The sequence below is a fragment of the Drosophila santomea genome, chromosome 3L (genome assembly GCF_016746245.2).
Source record: "Drosophila santomea strain STO CAGO 1482 chromosome 3L, Prin_Dsan_1.1, whole genome shotgun sequence".
Taxonomy (NCBI): domain Eukaryota; kingdom Metazoa; phylum Arthropoda; class Insecta; order Diptera; family Drosophilidae; genus Drosophila; species Drosophila santomea.
The window spans coordinates 1,101,079-1,120,804 of NC_053018.2; the positions used below are offsets into that span (position 1 = coordinate 1,101,079).

At 45.8% G+C, this 19,726-nt stretch overlaps 2 protein-coding genes across 5 annotated transcripts in view; one reads left to right on the forward strand and one right to left on the reverse strand.

Annotated features, from left to right (window-relative positions):
* The window catches only part of LOC120449718 (protein bric-a-brac 1), a 58,158-nt gene extending 42,867 nt beyond the window's left edge, over positions 1-15,291 (reverse strand). For all 4 annotated transcript variants that reach the window (XM_039632344.1, XM_039632341.1, XM_039632343.1 and 1 more), the window contains exon 1: positions 12,321-15,291. In XM_039632344.1, the coding sequence (XP_039488278.1) occupies positions 12,321-13,856 (1,536 nt within the window). In that variant the 5' untranslated portion in view covers positions 13,857-15,291. The remainder of the gene's footprint in view (positions 1-12,320) is intronic.
* LOC120449721 (JNK-interacting protein 1) overlaps positions 1-19,726 on the forward strand; it is a 147,401-nt gene that overhangs the window by 40,705 nt on the left and 86,970 nt on the right. The window contains exon 2 of the mRNA XM_039632350.2: positions 942-1,072. The gene's annotated coding sequence lies outside the window, so the exon portion shown is untranslated. The remainder of the gene's footprint in view (positions 1-941; positions 1,073-19,726) is intronic.

Here is a 19,726-nt window from a genome sequence, read left to right on the forward strand (position 1 = left end):
AAACCAATTGCGCACAAGTAATAATTTATCAAATATATGTATCTCAAAAGAAATCGAAAATGGGGAAGCAGCCCCCAAATTTATGGTGCCACGTATATAATCCGCCTGTACTTTGGCCAAAAAGGTAACGAAGCTGGTCTAGAAAAGTTTTGCGGGTCCAGAACACCGCTGCAGATACAGCTACACTGACAAAAAATCTACCCACTGCTCAATAGTCACGGAATCAAGATAGATATTCATGTATATCATAAAGATAGGTACTGTTTTTGGTACCAAGCCATTCATGGGAGTTTTAAAATTTTATATATTTGAGCATATAAGTATGTTGTAAAATTTAGTAAGGTAACATCGAATTTTTTCCCGTGTACGGAAACGACTGCAGCCGCAGATACAGATACATTTGAAACTTTTATCCGCAAAACAAATCGCACAAAATCGAAACGTGCGGACCAACCTCGTCGTTGTCTCCGCTCCATCTTAGCCCCCCTTTAACCCCCCCTTTTACCCCCTTTTTTACCCCCCTTTGGGACCCCGACCCCCCTTTTGTGCACTGCCATGTCCTGCGTTTCTCGGCTGCCAACTGCGGATGGCGTATGGATAATAATTTCTGAATTCCTGCTCATTTTGATTGCCCCTAATAACTGAGTAGAGTTGCCGCCTCTGCTCTCCATTCCGTCGACTTGCTTCGTTTCTTGGGTTTCCTTGGGTTTTCTTGGGGTCCAAGTCCCGGCCAATTTGTTTTGAGTGTGCGTGTCTCTGTCTCTAAGTTACCCGGCTCTAAGATCCCAACTCGTTCTGGCTGCGCGTTATTATTGTTACAAATATTTTATTCCAATGCCATATATTTTATTCCGCCGCTCCGCGCGTCTCTCGCATCGGTTCTTTTATTTTATTGCATTGTTTATGCAGCCGAAAGTAAATTATGTTTTCTGTTTTCGCAGTCGCTGGGGCATCGAAGTTGAAGTTGAAGCTGAAGCAGAAGCAGAAGTTGGAAATGCAACCGAAGAAACCAGAGGCACTAGGCTTGGAAAGAGTTATGTGCACTGTGCGAAAATGTGTCCAGCATCAAGGGGTAAGTGAGCTTACACATTATTTGCTTAGAAGATATACTGAACTTCTCATTCCCTTCTGAAATGTTGAATATTACTTTCATTTACATATTTCCCCTGAATCGAGAGTTCTGAACAGGCGACACTCTATTTGTAGTAACTCTTGTAGAGCAAAGTTTGGCCGAGTTTGCTGGTGCAGGGTATTCGCAAGTCGTCCTTGGCCAGCTGCTCACTCCTTATGGCTTCTCAATATTTTTTTGTTTGTTCGCTGTCATTTCAAAAGTTATTATGCCAGTTGTTGCGGCTGTTCTCTGTTTTCTGTTTTCAGTTTTCAGTTTGCAGTTTTCTGTTGATTGTGGCCACCGGTACAGTTGGCCGAGTTATTGTTTCACCCCCTTTGGCCCCCGGCTCTTGATGTGTGTGTGTGTGCCACATTTTGAACAATTGCTTTGCATATTTTATTGCTAAATAATAAATGCCTATTAACTTAATTGGCAAATTAGGCAACAAACAGCGCAGAGGCGACTGCACTGGCCACTGGAATTGCAGTCGAGCAGCGGGCTCTACATTTTAATTGAGTGAGCCCTGAGCAGGAGAAAACAGTCAGTCAGCGAAATGCCACCGGAAAAAAAGTAACGAGGAAGGTTGCAGGGTGAGAGGGGAAAAGGGGCAGGGGCAGGGGCAGGAGCAAAAAATGATTGTCCATTTGTTGCACGCCTTAAACTTTAATGAGGCGCCCATTACGCGCCGTTTGCATACGGCAACTGCGAAAAGTTTAGGAACGAAATCGATCGAATTGCACCCACTCGGAAAAGCTAGAGAAGGGGGTAAAGAGGGGCTTCCCCTTGGCCATATTTCCATATTTCAATGTTTCAATGCTTTTCGCCTTTCGGCCCATTCTTTTCGGAATGACGCGGCGGAAAGCGCGTGTCTGTCGGTGCCAAACAAGCAAACACAATTAAATGTTATGCAGATGCAATCTAAAATGTCATTATATCAAATTCATTAATACCACCCCCACCCCACCCTCTGCGCCGCTTCCTTCTTCGCTGCCAACAACAAATGCCCCACAGCACACGACTCACAGATGCAGATACACAGATATACACAGATACAGATACTTAGGCCGGGCCCAAAGGCAGCGCCCCTGCAACATTGCAACTGCAACTGCAACATCGTCATCTGTCCCTGCACTCGATTTTTTTCTTACACAGAGCGAAATGTCATATACCCTTTACTGTCTTTTATCTATTAAAGTATGCTATTAAATTAGAAACTTTCTGAACTTGGTAACCTATCTGGAAAAGCGAAAAGTATGTGGTTTATAGGACCACCGCATTGCATTGTTAGCCAATATGGGGGACATTAATTTTCTGCGTGCACTTCGCTTCTTTTGCTAAGCTGCGCACACGGAGAGCCTCGTGTTCATATGGTTTTTTAATAATTATTATTTTTTGCATAGAGAACTGAAGAGTGGCGAAGGAATGGGGTGAGCTTGCGATTAAAATCACTGCATGCACCGCTCGTGAATATTTTAACGTCAGTCAATCAAATGGCTTAAAAATGCTTTGTCATAGCTCCAAACCCTTGGATACTTCAGCCGGAGCAGAAGGGGCAGAGATTCAGATACAGATACAGATACGGATATATGGCTATATGGCTATATGGATGTACAGGGATGTGTGTGGGACTGAGCTGAACTGAACTGAGCTGAGCTGAGCACACACACTTCACATTTCGCATGTGCATGTGCATGTGCATGTAAATCGTCTTTGATTCGATTTCGTTTGATTTGATTAATCGTGCGACGTCACTGCCGTCTGATAATAATGAGATAGCAGCGGCGACTTGCACGCAATTAAGCCAAATTGCAGTCAGTCGCTGCAAGATGAAGAAATACATACGTATGTATGTAGATATACATTTAAATGCAATGCGATTGTTAACTTTCCGGGCCAGGGTTCAATGCCCAACTTGAGTTTATATTTATATTAATATAAATGGTTGTGGCAAAACCACTCACACTCACACTCACACTCAAACACTTACACACGCGATGTGTGTGGGGAGCAGATATAAGCGTAATAATACAAAAAATTATTCCATTCATCGTCATAAACTTCAATTTTCGAAAATCATTTCCTTAGCAGCTGCGCATTAAAAAAAACACACAGAAAGCAGCAAAATAAAGAACGGCAACAATAAAAATGAATAAAATGAATTAAGGCTCCGCACAGTGGGCAAGATTTGCACTACTCGCCAGCAAATCGAGATATCGCAAATCAAACAGCCACCTCCTCACCTCCTCAACTTGCCAAAGTCGTTTGTCTGTGGGCAAGCTGCTGATTGATGTCCGATGTCCGATATCCAAGCAAAGCGCGAGTTGGGCAAATATGTCGGAGCTGCTAGTCCAGGAATGGGGGCAAACAAATGTTGTCACTAGTGGACAGTAACTTTGGAGGTCGGGCAGAGTCGTCAGGTGTGGGGATGTTGGGGAAGAAAGCCAACCACTTTCATATAAACGCTTACCTTCTTTAAAGTCAAACTATCTTCAGAAACACTTCTCTTGCATTTATAATAAACACATGACGCTTTTAGTAATCTATAAACTTACATGACTATAATTGTTAGGTAAAAGTAAGGGGTATATGATAGTTGGGACACTCGGCTATAGCGCATATATAGTTTGTTGATTTTCTATCCACTTCTCATGCCGTTGAACCCACTGTGGCCAGCTTGCTCAGTTTTTGCCCTTTGCACATCGTTAAGGAATATTATAAATTACTACAGCAACAACAGCAACCGCAACATCGGCGGCAACAACAACAGCTGCCACAGTGCCAAGAACAACGGCAACCAAGTCGAGTTCCTTGAAATATTTATTTTATATTACGTTCTTCGCTGTCGTTATATGTATTTTTATTTTTATTCTTATTCCCCTTTTCTCTCACTCACTTTACTTAACTTTACTGATGGTGGCCGAAGGGGGCGGGGTCTAAATTAAAGAATATTTCTCTGCCGTCGTCTTGAGTTCGCTGCTGCTTACCATTTTTTATTTTATTCACATCTTTTTTGTTATTTTATTTATTATATGTATTTGGCGTGGCTGCAGCCCCGTCTTCGTTTAAAGTGCGGTTCCTTGTCCCTCTCCATATATATTCATTATTATGGCCGTGCCGGCGACGCTGCTACACATAACTTCAACTTTGTATCCGTATCTGGGTATCTTCGTATCTTTGTATCTTTGTATCTTTGCCGTGGCGAGTGTGAGTGTGTGTGTGCGCCATGTATTTAAGGAAAAAGAATGATGCGAAGACGATAAAATATAATTTCGGCTTTATATTTTATTTTAATGATGAAAAATGTTGAAACTTTATTACGAACTCATAAAAAATTTAAACGTAGGTACACACGCACACACAAAAGCGACGCGAGGGGTTATAACTTCTTCTCAGTTTCTTCTCCTTCCCTGCCCTCATAAATAACAAACCCAAATGCTCTGCGAACACTGTTAAATGTTATAAAAGCGAAGTCCGAAGCGCATTTACTTTTATTGCACAATGCAGCCGGGGATTTCGGTTTTCGGTTTTCAGTTTTGTGGCAGGGGCATAAAGTATCTCGACTATACAGCAGTAATTAAAGAAAGCGCACTAGGTGTGAAAATACATGTCATAAGATACAAATGTATCTAATTGAATGAAAGCGACGTAGCGAGCGATTTGCTCAAAACACGCAGCCGCAACTCACTTCCCCCAACAACCCCCCTGTGTCCGCACCCCACCCCCCGCTGTTAGTAGAGCGTGCGAATGAATATGATTCGCATCTCGGTGTCCGCATTGTGTGAATGTGAATATGAGTGTGAGTGCGAGTGTGAGTGCGAGCGAAGCGTGTGGCCAACGCATCAAAGTCAAAGTCGACGGCGGTGCAAGTTTTGATTTCCTCGATTTCGGTGGATTTCTATGCGTAACAGGGTCCACCTGCTAGCTCACACTCTTTAAGTGACACTTTGAATACCCAAAGGAATAAATATGAATAGATATGATTACAAAGTGGGAAAGCATATTTAGTTTATGTCAGGTAAATTTGAAATTGTGGAGGAGAATGACCCAAAATGTTATCTTTACTTCTGGGTCTCACAAAACACTTATCAACAAGAGTTTTCGAAATTAATGCAATAATTTTTATGAGCTCCTCATATTTAATATAACCATAAATTGCTTATCTTGGTCGGCAGTAATCCATAATATACTGCGTCTTGTTCGATTTTAACATTTAGCGCAGTCTAATTGACTTTTCTTCTACTCATTTTTCTTTTCTTTTTTATTGGGTCCCACAAAGATCTTATCAAGAAAATGATTTCTATACGTTTTGCTATTTCGTAGTATTACTCATGCGTTTGGTGCTATCAATAAACCGTGTTTTATGGCTATTGGCCAGTTGTAACATATACTTAATAATAATTGACATTTCTACAAGTCACTTTGATAAAAACTGCTTATCAATTGTGTGGCATTTAGGGAAATCTTATTTCTTAATGATGATTGATTTAGGATTACATATATCCTGGCAGAAAGGCACTATTAGTTTAACTACTTGTGGATTCTATGTCGAAACTTATATATTTTCCAAGTAAGTTACTTAGTTCAATTAGGATATTTAGGGAGTGTATTCTAGTGTCGAGTTCTGTCTTTTTTGGCCTTTCTCAGCCGCCCTGCCGCTGGGTGCGAGCTTTCGAGTTGCGGCAGGTTATGGCCCGCCACAAGCACACTTTGGCACACACAACAACACACACAACACAACATACAACGGCGAACTCACGGCGCGTCACTCATTCAGCCGCAGATACAAAACAGCAGACACAATGGCCAAAAGCGTCGACAACAGCTGTTTGAGTTTGGGTTCGAGCATGATGACGCCGAGTATGCCGATGACGAGGGCGACCGCAAGTATCTGCGTATCTGAGTATCTGGGGAGTTGAGTGCCCCTGTACCCAAGTATCCGAGTATCGCAGTATCCGAGTATCTTTCAGCCGCTTTAAGTGGGCTAATCGACAAAGCCAACACCTGAAACTCCCCCTCACTTCGCTTCTCCCCTTATTCCCCGTCTTCAAGCAATCAAGCTCTTCAGCCAACTTCTTGGGTTACCCAATTCCTATACGCTATCTTATCGATGTACTGCTGCAATGACGGGTCAAAATTTGAAATTCAATCGATTTCTGATGACAATCACGTGCGTGCTATATAAATAAATAAAAATAAAAAAAAAAGAGAGAAAAAAGCCAGCCAGCCGCGCAATTATTGTAAATAAATAAATGCAATTATAAAAATTGCCGCTGCAGCCGTCGACTCGGTCGTCTTTTAATAAATTACAAAACAAAAGCAAACAACAAAAAATATGTATCTGTATCTCTGTCCGCTCGACTGCATTTTTAATTAATTTATTTTCGTTCGATATAAATTGCAAGGGGGCGGGAGGGGTAGACGGGTGGAGAGGGGGAAGAGAGGCGGTCTTGCACAAAGACAAAGCCAAGACAAACTTGTATCTTCCAGATACACATGATATTTCGCCTTCTCCTTCAACGGCAACTGCTGATGAAGCCGATCTGCCATTTATTTATTTATTTAATACTTTTTTGTGTTGGCTGGCTGTGCGTTTGATTAATCGGCCGCTCATTGTAAATATTTGTCTTTAGTTTGTTGCCAGGGAACTCGAGTTTATCCCTCTGCCCCTTCTCCTTTCCATTGGGATATGCCTTTTAAGAACTCCTCGAGATGTGCCCTTTGTGTTTTTGCTGAAAGAGCTGGGTGCGGCCCGCTTCTTTTTCCACATATACGAGTATTTAAAATGCAAAAAGGAAAAATGGCAGCGGGATTACGACATTCACACCCGGGCGGGATCTAATCCGGGCTCATCAATAATTGATTGAGAGCCTGCATTTCCATTATGGCTTATAGTGGAGACGTGCATGCCCCACATCAATTAGAGGCGATCTCCTGCTCTCGCTAATTCGATGGTCTGCTCCATCACTCATGCACTTACAACTCCTTGCTCCGCAACCATTTTCCCCCTCCCCTTTGGCATGCAGGTCCTTTTCGCTGATACACAGTGTAAGTACACTGGAAGAAGCTACGTGATATGCTTCATTTAAATGCCAATTAGATCTATGAAGATTTGGTTAATGCAATCCACATTGCACCTCTCTATTTTATATGTTATTTGTTATATGTGCTTAATAGCTCATCTGCTTGAAAGTACCCAAGTTTCTCGCTGTGTAACAGCTTCATTCCACTCGCTAATCCTGACCGCACCTTCTTCTCTGCCACACTCCATCAGGAATGTATCTCTGCGGAGGAGAGGCAACTTTGTTATATTTTATACGGTAATTTATAATAAGTTTTTTCACGCACCTTTCCCGGTGCTATCCCTTCCTCTCCCCCACCACCTTCCCCACATTTCCCCTCCCCCAGGCCCACGCACATCAAAGACCGTGAAACCCTGGAAAAGCGGGGGAGGGGGAGAGCGGGAGTAAGAAGTAAGAAGTAAGACACTCAGCAGGCTACAACTTCAAGTTCCCCAGATGTATTTGAGTTTCAGCGCAGTCTGGGCCTGACTTACAACTAATGCAATATAATAAATTTATACAGGGTTACAAATAAATGTGGGCAGACCTCTGCGAGGCTCACTCTATAATGTGTGTGTGGAGTGTGTGTGTGTGTGTGGTGTGTGTGAGTTGGAAAATAAATAAATAAATATTTTTAGAAGGATACACGAGATTGAAAAGGCGGCCCGCTCCTATTTCTCGTTTCCTGCCGTCGCGTCGGTGTGAGTTGTTTTGCTTTACGACGATGCCTCAGAGGGGGGCATTTGGGGTTATTTATCAGCATAAATTATTTATGCCGCATTAGGGGCATAAAAATAAATAAAATAAATGAAGCCGGTCAACTAAATCCGATTAGAAAAGGCCCAAGAGGATGCCAGCTACAAGATACTCAGTTACACAGATACTCAGATACTTAGATGCTCGGCTACACAGCTCACAGTCCATAGATACAAATTTATTTTTATAGATTAATCAACGAATTACTTGTGCAGCTGTTGCCGCAATCCCATTTTCCATTTCCCATTTTCATTTCCACATCGTATACGATTTATTTGGCTTAGCCATAAAAATGAAAATTTTCCGCCAAGTATTTGAAAATATAAACATTCAAATCGCTCTGTTATGGCCTTTTCGTATTTAATTAAATGTTTATGCCAAGCATTTAAACTAAATCGACCAGGGCCGAATATGAATTCGTATCCAAATCCGAATACGAATCTGAATTTGTATCTGTATGTCTGCTTTGCATCTTTGTGTGTAAGATGCTGTAAAAACTACTTGGGGAGTACTTGAATGGCCGCAGTTGTGTGTTCTCCATGTGGGGATCGTTTTTAGGATCGGTGCGCATATATAAAATATGACTGAATAATATAAAACAGAAGGCGATACATCAAAGCGGATTATACAATTTATTTTTGCTTTTATTTCTCGGCTGGGGGCTGGGGATTCGTTGTTTCTTTTGTATTCTTTGGCTTTCGGGTTGTTTGGCCGCGCCGCTCGTATATATATTTCTCATTTTTATTTTATTTATTTACTTTCCCGAAGATGTTGTATACAAAAGAAAATACAAAATGCTCGGGATGCGATAGATGCAACAGATGCAGCTGGAAATGGAGATGGAGATGGCGATGGCGATGGAAACAATGCTATCCTAACACGCTGGGCCACGTAATAAATTGTATTATTTATATTATTTTATATAATGCAACCCCCGAAGCAGCGGGGATCAGAATGCGAGGAACACAAAAGTATCTCGCAGATACTGCGCTGCATAGCGGAAGCTGTGAGGTCTGCTCTCTGCTCGAAAGAGTGACGAGTGTAATGACTTTTGTCGATTGGGTTAAGTGGCTTGTTGGCTTCCTTCTCGAGATGCGAGAGATTCCTTTTTCGAGCTGTGCATCTTTTGCCATTTTTATGCACGCCACTCGCTCCTCTTTGCTCTTTGCTGGTTCCTCACCTTTTCCCTTGCCGGGTTTTGTTTTCAAGTAGCTCGAATGTGGCACGTTTAGCATTCCCCCTTCCCTCGGTAATTTGTCTGCATCGTTTTTTCTGGCAGCCGGGCTGCAGTTTTTGCCTGCTGGAAAAGGTAGCGACACACGCTAATCATGAGTGTGAGATTCTCGCAGACCCTGTGTCCCTCTTTTCTCCTTTTCTCTGCGGATTCCCTGCCTTTTCTCCCTGCGGTTTGCCCAGTTTGGCCCTCATCTGCGGACTAATTGAGTGGGAAAGTGGCGAGGAAATCGAAAGGAAGGCTGCGGGATGTGGCATTGATTACAATCAGCAGAGGAATATGTCTCAATTGTTCTCCCATGTCTGCTTTTCACATTTCATAAGATGTTGATTGAATTTCGAGAATAACATATTTATGTAGCCCAATCTCCATAGTTGATTTTCATTAAATCTCGCTCACTAGCATAAAAAGTATTTCCCCTTTAGATGATTTCCATTCGTATACCTAAAGTGCCTAATAAAAACTTCCTCTGCGCCCACGATCTGCAAAAAGTTCAGTGAACTGATCGAGAAGCCGGAGAGGAAACCAATAATAATATACAACCTCTAATGATGCTCACTCGCATACACAATCTAAATGCGCTGGCAATAAAATATGAAAAGCGAAGAACAAAAAATGCGTAAAGGAGAAAAAAACTGATTTTCAACAAAGGCGAAGGCAGACAAATAAAAGTGCAATTAATCACCAGAAACCAAGGGGCCCAGCCATCCCGCCATCCAGACATCCAGAGATCCAGAACTGAGACCCCTGGACCACGACGACTGACACTTATCGGCTTTATCTGCTTAAGGAAGGGAAAGAAGGGAGGGAGGAGGAGGAATAAGTCGAGGTGCATTCACACAAACATATAAATATAAATGGAAGGAATTATAAATATTAAAGAAGCTGGTGAATCGCGCGGTCGAGGATGCAGCCCGTCAATATTTGATTTTTACACGTGGAAAAGTGCATACCCAAATGATGATGAACAACTTGGATCTATCCATGTGCCGTGAATGAAGGAGATATATTTTCAAGACTTAAGGTGCAGTGGCTCAGCTCTATTTATTACTCATTTTATATACCAAAATGAAATGGGTTGCTACATTTTTTTTTGTGTGCATTTGTGGCGTTGCTGCGAAGCAACGAAAAATGCATCAATTTTTAATAATAAATGAAATGTGTGAATAAACGTTGGGAAATATATGACGGCGATGGGCAAATGGGGAGAACAATCGGAAAGGCAAACAGCGGGAAAGCATAAACACGGCCGGCAACACTAATACGCAGGCAAACAAACAAAGATGCAGATACAGATGCCGCTGCGGATTCAGATGCCGATGCAGATGCAAATGCATTTTCCAAAGAATTTCTAAGCACATAAAAAGCAAAGCAAACGGTCAGTTGGGAAAATATTTAAAAAAGCATAAAAACAAAATATTTATTGAAAAGAGACGCTAACGAGCCAACGCCGCGGCGATCAGAGGCAAACAGACAGACAGACAGACGGCTTCAAAAATTGAGCACATGAGCAGGCTAATGCAGATGCAGATGTGTGTATATATACATATACCTGGCTATTTGATTAATGCACTCGAAAGCGACAATAAACACGGAACACGGAACACGGGACATGGACATTGGCCAAGAAGCGGCCAGAATAAGGAGTCGCACTTGGGAACTCTTCTGCGCCCAGACAAACAAATATCGCATTCCGATTGATCCCGGAATGAGTTGCCCGGTACTCATCGGTTGCTTCTGACTCTGAATGGAGCTCATGGATCCATGGAGAGATCGGGGTGTGAGATCTTGAGTGAACGTCGTCGACGTCTATTGGATAAATAAATACAAAATTTTATTAAAGTGCGAATTCTGCGGTGAGCACGGTGCTAATGCAGTCATGCAGTCGCAGTCAGTCCAACTCGAACCGGTCGCTGAGCTAAGCTGGCAAAAAATATGGGCTTACTTAGTAGTCTTACTTAGTAGATGCTAAAACCATATTTTTAGAAAATTTATTGAAATATAATAATGGAGCAAAGACATCTTCATAAATTGCAAGCGCCTCTTTAGTTGATTATTACATTTTTTTTTTAAGTTTTAATATCAAGAACAGTCTTCAATTATGTCCAAAAAAATTTCTAAATGTATGTAAACTTGAATTTATTCCTCTATTACTCTCGGGAACTTAGGGCTTCTACGAGAGCTGAATTTCTCGTATTAGTTTCAGTAATCGTTGTAAGTTTTTCGACCGATCTGGTGATTGGCCAGATGTAAATACATCATAAAATTATTTTTTTGAACAGAAAAATACATTAAGAATTCAAATATTGAACCCATAAATTTAAGGCGCAGTCTATAGATTTTAACACCCTATTTTTACGGTGCAGAGCTATTTCGCTGTTGCCCTAATTGAAGCACACTCAGGGAACCACAACAAGTCACAAAATGCTCCATAGATCGAAATCAACCGCAGGCCACAGGAATTTCAATCACCTCTTGGTCACCGAGGCGTTCCGGTGGCTGCTCCCCGAGAACCCAAGAATCGGGGGATCTGACCTGAGAATGTGAAGTGGTAAATATGTGGAGCAAATCTCCGCGGGAAGAAAGAGCGGCCGAGGAGAGCAAACAATGGTCGTGGAGCGTGGAACGTGGAGCACGTGAATGCTGTCAATCATTCCGGGCAATGGGCACTCTGGCAGTGGGGTGGGGTGTGGAGTTCTAAAGAGCGGGGGAACCGGAGCTCCGCATACCGCGCTGTGACGTCACGACACGAGGCGAAATGCCGCCGGCAGAATTCGCAGCCGAAGATTGAAGATCGCCGAAAGGCGCGCGAATCGTGAATCAAAACAAACCGAGGCAAAAGATCGGATAATGAATGGGAGAGAGATATAGACGCAAGCAGCGCAGCAACAGCGCAGTGGCAGCGCGGCAGCAGCAGAAGAGAGCTCCACCGCTCTCTTTCCCTCTATCTCTCTTTGTAGAATTGAATTTTCAAAATCAAGAGTGTTTTGCTAGAGCTAAGTCTCTTAACAGGCATATGTATCAACTTGGAAAATGATGCACAACATTTTTCAGGACTCATTTTAATAATCCAAAACTTAAGTATTAAAAGTATCTTAAGTTGTAAATTTAAGTTGTAAGTTAATGGAATAGGAATACCCTAGTGGCTAGATTCACTTACCCTTTCTTCCTCTCGGATCATTTCCGCGATCCCTGGCTTGATCTCCATGTCATCGGCGAGCGAGGATCCGCCGCCTGAACCCACTCCGCCTGCACCTGCGCCGCCTACTCCCCCGCCACCCACTCCACCACCACCATGGTGGTGCGGCGGTGGAGGAGGAAGGCGTGGCTCAGCGGGCGGACCGGGACCGAGGCCACTGAGTTCCATGGCAGCGGCCATGGCGGCAGCGGGTCCGAGGGGAAAGCGGGAGTCTCCAGCCGGCGATGGCGGATGGTGGGCTGATCCGGCGGTCTGGGAGGGATGTGGGGCGGGCGATGAGTGGTGGTGCGGATGAAGGGGCAGCGGCAAAGGGAGCTGACTCTGCTGCTGTGTCTGCTGCTGCTGGGGACTCTGCGAGTGGGGTCTCGAGGATCGGGAGAGGGGTCCTGGCGTGGCTGCCGGCGAAGGCATGTCCAGGGCGTGGATGGCGGTCTCCAAGCGCCTCGAGGCTCCCACAGCGGAGCCAGTGCTCAGTGGTGGCTTGGGTGGTGGTGTCATCAGCGAACAGTCCCTCTGTCTCTCTCTTTCTTTTTGCTCCAGCTCCATCCTTTCGGCGGCTATCAGGCTGCTCAGTGGACTGGGTGGTGCGGGTGGATTGAATATGGTGTCCGCCGAGGGCCAGCGGCGCTTTCTCACATTTCTGCCCTGCTGGCGCTCTAGTGGGGAAAGCCTCAGCTCGGCGGGATCCCAGTCCGAAGTGCGTAGCTTCTTCTCGGGCTGCATGAAGGCCAGTAGCTCCTCGGCCTCCCGTTCCCGCTCTTGCTCAGTTCTGGAAGTGGACGTACTCTCCTTGGGGGAGGAGGGCATTCGCTCCGAGGAAGCGGCAGCCGCGGCTGCCGTGGCCGCCTCCATGTGGGTCACATCCGCCAGACCGCGCACTTTCAGCATCTCAGCTATCCGGAGCAGAGGACCTATCTGGTCCTGGCTCACGTTGATCTCGCCGCGGTACATGAACTCCACAATGGCCTTGAGATCTGACCAGCTCACGTCCCTCATGATAACAATGGGATGCTGGCAGGGCGTTTCGGCCAGAAGCGTTTGGAAGTAGGGCGAGCAGGCGGACAGGACCATCTTGTGCGCCTTCATGGAGCGACCATCGCAGGCCAAGGTCACGTCCACGAAGCACTCGTTCTGGAGCAGCTGGTCGAAGATGGTGGTCAGGTTCGTCTGATAGTTGTTCCAGCGCAGGCAGAACTGCTGGGAGGTGGAACTGGGCGAGGCCACCGACGAGCTCATGCCCTGTGGCGAACTCACGGGCGAAGATCCTGCCCCTCCGGCTCCAGCATGACCTTGACTCTCCTTGTCTTCGTCCTTGGCTCCGCCAGTGGGAGAGGTGCGATCCTCGCTCTTCGTACGCTTCTCCTCCTGCTGAGTGGGCGAGCTCCTGTTGCTTTTGGGCGAACCACCGCCCGATCCCGGACCTTTGCGCTGCCTCTGAGCCACTGGTCCCTGTTCGGGCGCCAAGCCGACACTCGTTTCCGCCTGCGTCGACGCCATTTTGTTTACAGCTGATCGTGGATCGTTGATCACCGGCGATCGTAAGCGTTACGCGATCGTTAATCGTTACGCGACTCGCTCTTCACATAGCGCTTAAGAAGGCATTCGACAATTCGAAAAATCCGCGACAATTACGACGCTCAACTGAGAGTGGGCATGTACATGTGAGTATCTGTGTGCGTGCCTGTCTATGTGTGCGTGTGCTTTGGGCGTGTGTGTATGGGTGTTTAACGTATTCGTTACGTTACGCGCACTACGTGGCCATTTGGCAATTAGCCCGCCTCGTTCTTTCAGTTCGATTCGGTTCTCGTCGTCGTGTCCAGTGTTCAGTGTTCAGTATTGAGTGTGTGCCTTCAGTTCCGTTTGTGTTTCTGTTTCGGTTTCTGTTTCGGTTTCAATGTTCTATGGCTGTATTGGCCAACAAACAGGGCCAAAAGTCTTCTCAGCACGAGCGTCTGAATTAGACTGAAATCGTTTTGCACATTTTGATACGGAAAAACTCAAAACAAACTTAACACACGACGACGACGATGGCCCACGACGAAGTGGATGTGGATGTGTGGCTGTGCTGTGCTGTGCCTGTGTGCCTGTGCCTGTGGAAAGCTGAGGGCCGTTGAGGGGCAGCGTTGATGTTGCAGCAACAGCAATAGCAATGGCAACGGCAACAGCAGAAGCGGCAGCAACAGCAACAGCAACATCAGCAGCAACTGCTACTGCTACTGCTTTGTAGTTGTTGCTCTCAGGCTGCGACTGAGTTCGCGACGAAGTTGCGAATAGTTCGCGAACTGCTCTGCCGGCGCTGCGAAAGGAAAATGCGACGGAGGCAGCGCGGCTTGGCTGAGAACCGACGGCAGAGACAACGACAACGACAACGACAACACAACGTCAACGGTAACGACCGAAGCAGAAGCAGAGGCAGAGGCGAGCCCGTTGAAAATGGCTGAAAACGGCGAGCTGTAGGCGCCAAAAAACGCCGGCTAACGGCACCGCATTCCTTTGCTCCTGCGCTGCGTTTTGGCTCTCCTCGAGCTCAAAATCGGAATCGGCTTTGCTCGTCCTTCGTCCTTCGTCCATCGTCGGTCTGCTCGACGCACTCGAACTCGAACTCGTCCTCGTTCTCGGCCTCTCGCCGTTGTTGCAACCCCCAAAAATTTTTGGCGCTTTGCCGCTGCACTACTACCGTTGCGTAAAAAGGATGCGTCGCTGCAAGTGGCAAGTGGCAAGTGTGCGTGCGTGAGGAAACGGAAGTTGCCCCGAAAATGCAGCGGAGAGCGACGGCGTTGGCGATTGCGATTGCGATTGCTATTGCTATTGCGAGTGCGAGTGCGGATTCGAGCTTAGGCCTAATATTTTTCGGAGGTGCTGGGCAGGAGAGGGTGTGGACGAGCCCCACCGACCAGTACCCCTGGCTCCAAATAGAGGAACGCGTCTAGGGGGTCTTCAGAAATTGGATATGCGGCGAATATATGGCTGAGTTTGCCGACTATTTCCAAACTTTAATTTAAGTTAATAATAAAATATGAATTAAAGAAAATAGTAATAAAATATTACAATAATGTTTAAGATACATGATATTGTTATAAATTTGTTTTTATTTTTTATATATTTTCCTTATTAGATGAATGTTATAGCAAGTTCTGAGAAGTGAAGAGCAGTGATCATTCAAAGCATATCCCTCTCTCTTTCTTTTCCCCAAGCCATTACTCTTTCTCACTCACGCATTGCTCGCCCGACTGAGGAACAAAACTCGGCTGAAAGATGCTTCATTAATTAGTTCCGTTCAAAGGGGTACCACCCCCCCAAGCCCCACGTCTTCCCCACGTATCTCCCACGAAAAACTCTCTTCGCAGTCGACGCCGCTGCCGACGGCGCTGCCAGTGGTGTATTGTAAACAAATGCTTAGGCGAAATCAAGATGTGCGGCGAATTGGCTCTCTCGTTCGCGAGAGAGATGGCTGGCGCTTTTCGCCTAAGAGACTTTTCTCTTTCTTTCAGCTGCACCTGCAGTTTTCCACTAGTTTTTCTCGCTCTCTTCGCGAGGAGGGGGTGGGGGCTATTGGGGCTATTGGGGGTGGAGAGGGGCCGAAGGGGCGGAGGGCGGGGCACTATCGTTTGAGACTGGTCAGCCTCGGTTTTGCGTCTCTGTGTGTGTAGTTCCGTGTATGTGTTTATGATTATTTTTGTTATTGCCTTGCGCATTTATAATATGCGAAACGTAAAATAAAAAACACAAATCTAGCAAAAATAATAAATTGCCGCAAGTGCGAGCGGGACGAAGCTACATATTAAGGTGAGCGAGCGAGAGGGGGCGAGCGGGGTCTGCTACAGCCAGTCATAAATTATGCATAATTTTTTCGTGACTGGCAAATGGCGGCTGCTTTTCAGTTTGGTTACATTATAATAAACATCGGCCATGAATCGAATCGCGAATCGCGAAACGCGAAAAATGGGCACAAATACGCGATCAACAGCTATTCATATTCATCGATCAATCTGGTTGTTCAGTATTCACCTGGCAACTGTGAATGACTCGTTTAATGGCTTCATTCACATTCCCTTGTATCCGGTGATTTAACGACGTTAAGTGATACTTTTGCCTATTAATGACCAGCCCTCGTCTTTGTATCTCCACTATTTAATGAGTGTGTGCTCTTAATTCATAAGGTACTAATTTTATTTGAATTATTTTGAATAAATTTATGTAATTAGAAATGGTTTTTTGTATTCCATTGGGTTTCAATGCGATTTTACTGGATGTGCCTTCTTCTGGTAGCCTAAAATACTATTTAAACCTTTATTGATATTCTTTTATAATACTTGTGTGGTAATGATTTACCACTAAGCCCATTTTACCATCCGTTTGCTGATAGTCCTGCCCATTTTGCCTGAAAACCATATGCAATTAGATAACACAGTGTTTATAGCAACCAATGAATTGCAGCCAACATAATTTGGATCAAACGCAGAAGCACGAAAATGCATCACGCATTCTCTAAGTTGTTTGCTCTTGTGTTGCCCGCTATAATGGGGAAATGCTGAGGGGGGAAAAGGGGCTCTGGGAAATGGAAAATTGGGAAATGGCTGCTAGGCTCGCGACTGCAGAACGCGTTTATACGAAAATTTATGTATTTAACTGGTGACGACGACGCTGACGAGCAAAACGATGACGCGGACGTGAAAGGACATTGGAGCCGTGGAGATGTGGAGCTGTGGAGATGTGGACGCCGGTTCATGGGATGGAATCCACTGGATGCGGATGTCCAAAAAAGCGACGAAAGCCTCTGCGAAAGGCCAAAAGTGGGTGGGCGGGCGACTCCGGGGGGTGGAGTGTGGTGTGCGGGGAAAGATGACAACATTTGAGCCAAACAGACAAAGTTGCGGAGGGGGTGAGAGGTCGTCGTCTGACCCACACACATGAGTGAACGAACAAGCAAACAAACAAATAAAACGGTTGCCATGAGTGTGAATGCACTGGCAGAAAATCTGCGCCTCTGTTGGTTAAGTGTTAGCTGTCGAAGTTGGTGAACAAAAGGGTCTTTCAACTCACTCACAATATTGTAATCGACTCAATCGATCGATTGAGCTGCATGCTAATGAAATTTATAGTCTTATTATTTAATTTAAAAAAAAGTTAGGTACTATAGGCGTAGTAAAATTAATTGGAAAATTAAATGTTATGTTATATATACAAAGAGGTAATGTGATAAAGGACTTCGCTACTTGTTGTTCTCAGTGAGAAATGCTGCGACCATGGAGGTGACCAAACGTACACACAAGGGGAAAAATGAGTACTGGGGAGGGGAATGGGAATGGGGATGGTGGGTCATCGCCGGCGGGGAGATCAGCGGGAAAAAATGTTGCATATTAAAACGCCAAATAGAAGAGTGCAACAGCAACAGCAACAGAAACAGCGACAACGGCGACGTTGCAGCTTAGAGAATGCAGAAAATGGGTGGCACAAGGGTTAGCCCTTTGCTGATTCTTCGTCCTCAGCTGCTGCTTCGCTGCTATCCTGCTTTCCTGCTCCCGCCGCTGTTTTTACCTTCGACCATGTCTGAAAGTTGGCTTACACACAAAAGCGATGAGCGATGATGCCTCAAATATGCAAAAATGCCTAGCGCAATAAAGCCCCCTTGAGGGCGTATGGGCAATGAAAAAGGGCTTAGAAAGGGAGTCACCACGGCGTGGAAGCACGGGGTGGGAGTGGGTTAGGTTTAGAGTCGGTGGATTGGTGGCAGGAGTCGACGTGGACGTGGACATGGAAGTCCGAGCTGCTGACCATCGGGGTTGCAACGAAACTTGGAACTTGGCAATGCAGGCGAGCTCCGAACTCCAAACTCCGAACTCCGAGAGTCGCGTTTCGTTGCGTTGCGTTGCTAACGATGCCGCTGGCTGTCTGATTGGGAAACGAACCGGGGAGGGGGCTCTGGATGCCGTGCCCCAGGATGGGGCACATGGGGCAGATGGGGCTGCCGGCCACGATTGAGCAGTCGGGGATCAGGTAGAGGGGTGCATGCCACAGACACAAACAGATAGACAGCCGGCCGAGAATGAGAACGAGAACGAGATGGAGGACGCGCACGAGGATGTGGCAAAGGATGAGCACGAGGACGAGGACTAGTCCTACGCCTCAGTTAGGAACAGATGCAGTGAAAGAAATACAAATAAAGAACCTATAAAATAAAGGGACAATGAAGTCGAACAATGAGTAGAACTAGTCAAATTCATAATATGCCACACATACTTCAAACAAGTAATTCAAACTGCTCTTGTGCTGTAATGGTTACCTCCCACTTAAGTGATTTCGCGCAGTGCACTCCCCTATTGGGCCCGCATTGATGGACAGTTAACGCGGCAAAACGAACGCGAAAACATGGCCGGAATGGGGTGGTGGGTGGTGGGCTGGTTGCAGAAGGGGGCTGCCCCTTTCAGCGGATGCTGCTGCTGCTGAAGCCAGTAGGCTTAGACGGCGCAACTGTACCGAGGCTTGTTTGCAGGAGAATAGGAAGAGGTCCTGGGATCCCGGTGGCCGGTTCCTGCTGCCCGGCGCCCCACTGGCAAGATTTTCGCGTGCGTTGCCAGTTGCCAATGCTCAGTGTCCAGTGTCCAGTGTCCTCTGTTCCCTGCCCCTCCGCCTGCTCCACCCATGTTGCATGTGTGTCCATCTGCTGCCTGTATTTGCCCGTGTGTGTGCGTTTGTGTTTTTGTAGATTTTGCGCGCTGCGCCATTTGATTGCATTGCGTCGCTTCCGCTTCCACTTGGCCATTGTCGCTCCTTTGGAAACTCCAGACTCCACAACTCCGCGCCCCCTTCATTTATATACAAATGAACGCCTCCGCTGCCACGCCCATTCCGCCCGTTCAAGTGCAGACGCAGGCAAATAATTTCTTTTTTTTTGTATTGAATTTGTCGGCCGGCCTCGACGGCATCGACGACGTCTGTTGTTGCAAGTTGTTAGGCCATGTGGTCGAGGGGCAGCCATAGCTGCATCCTTCTGTCTTCTGTCGGGGATTAGCACATGTGTCCACCCAGCAGTTGCACCTTAAATCGCGAGCCATGCGCTTTAAGTTCTCGCTGACATAATTTCCACGAGTCGGAATGATTACTGCTCCAAAGACAGAGCCACTGATTGAAGTCTCGCTCGAGGAATTGTCACAAAAAGCGCTCAAAAGATTGCCAGACTAATTAAAAGCCATGGCAGAAATATTAAAAAACAAAAAGGAAACCATTCGAGGTGGAAATCTTTGAGGCTGTGTGCATCTTCGCAAAGGGGAGATTTCTTATAATTGCCAGCGGTGTTTGACAATGCACGATTATTATAAGAGGCAGCAAATTATAGAAGGGAATCTGCAGGTAATTGCCAGGGGATT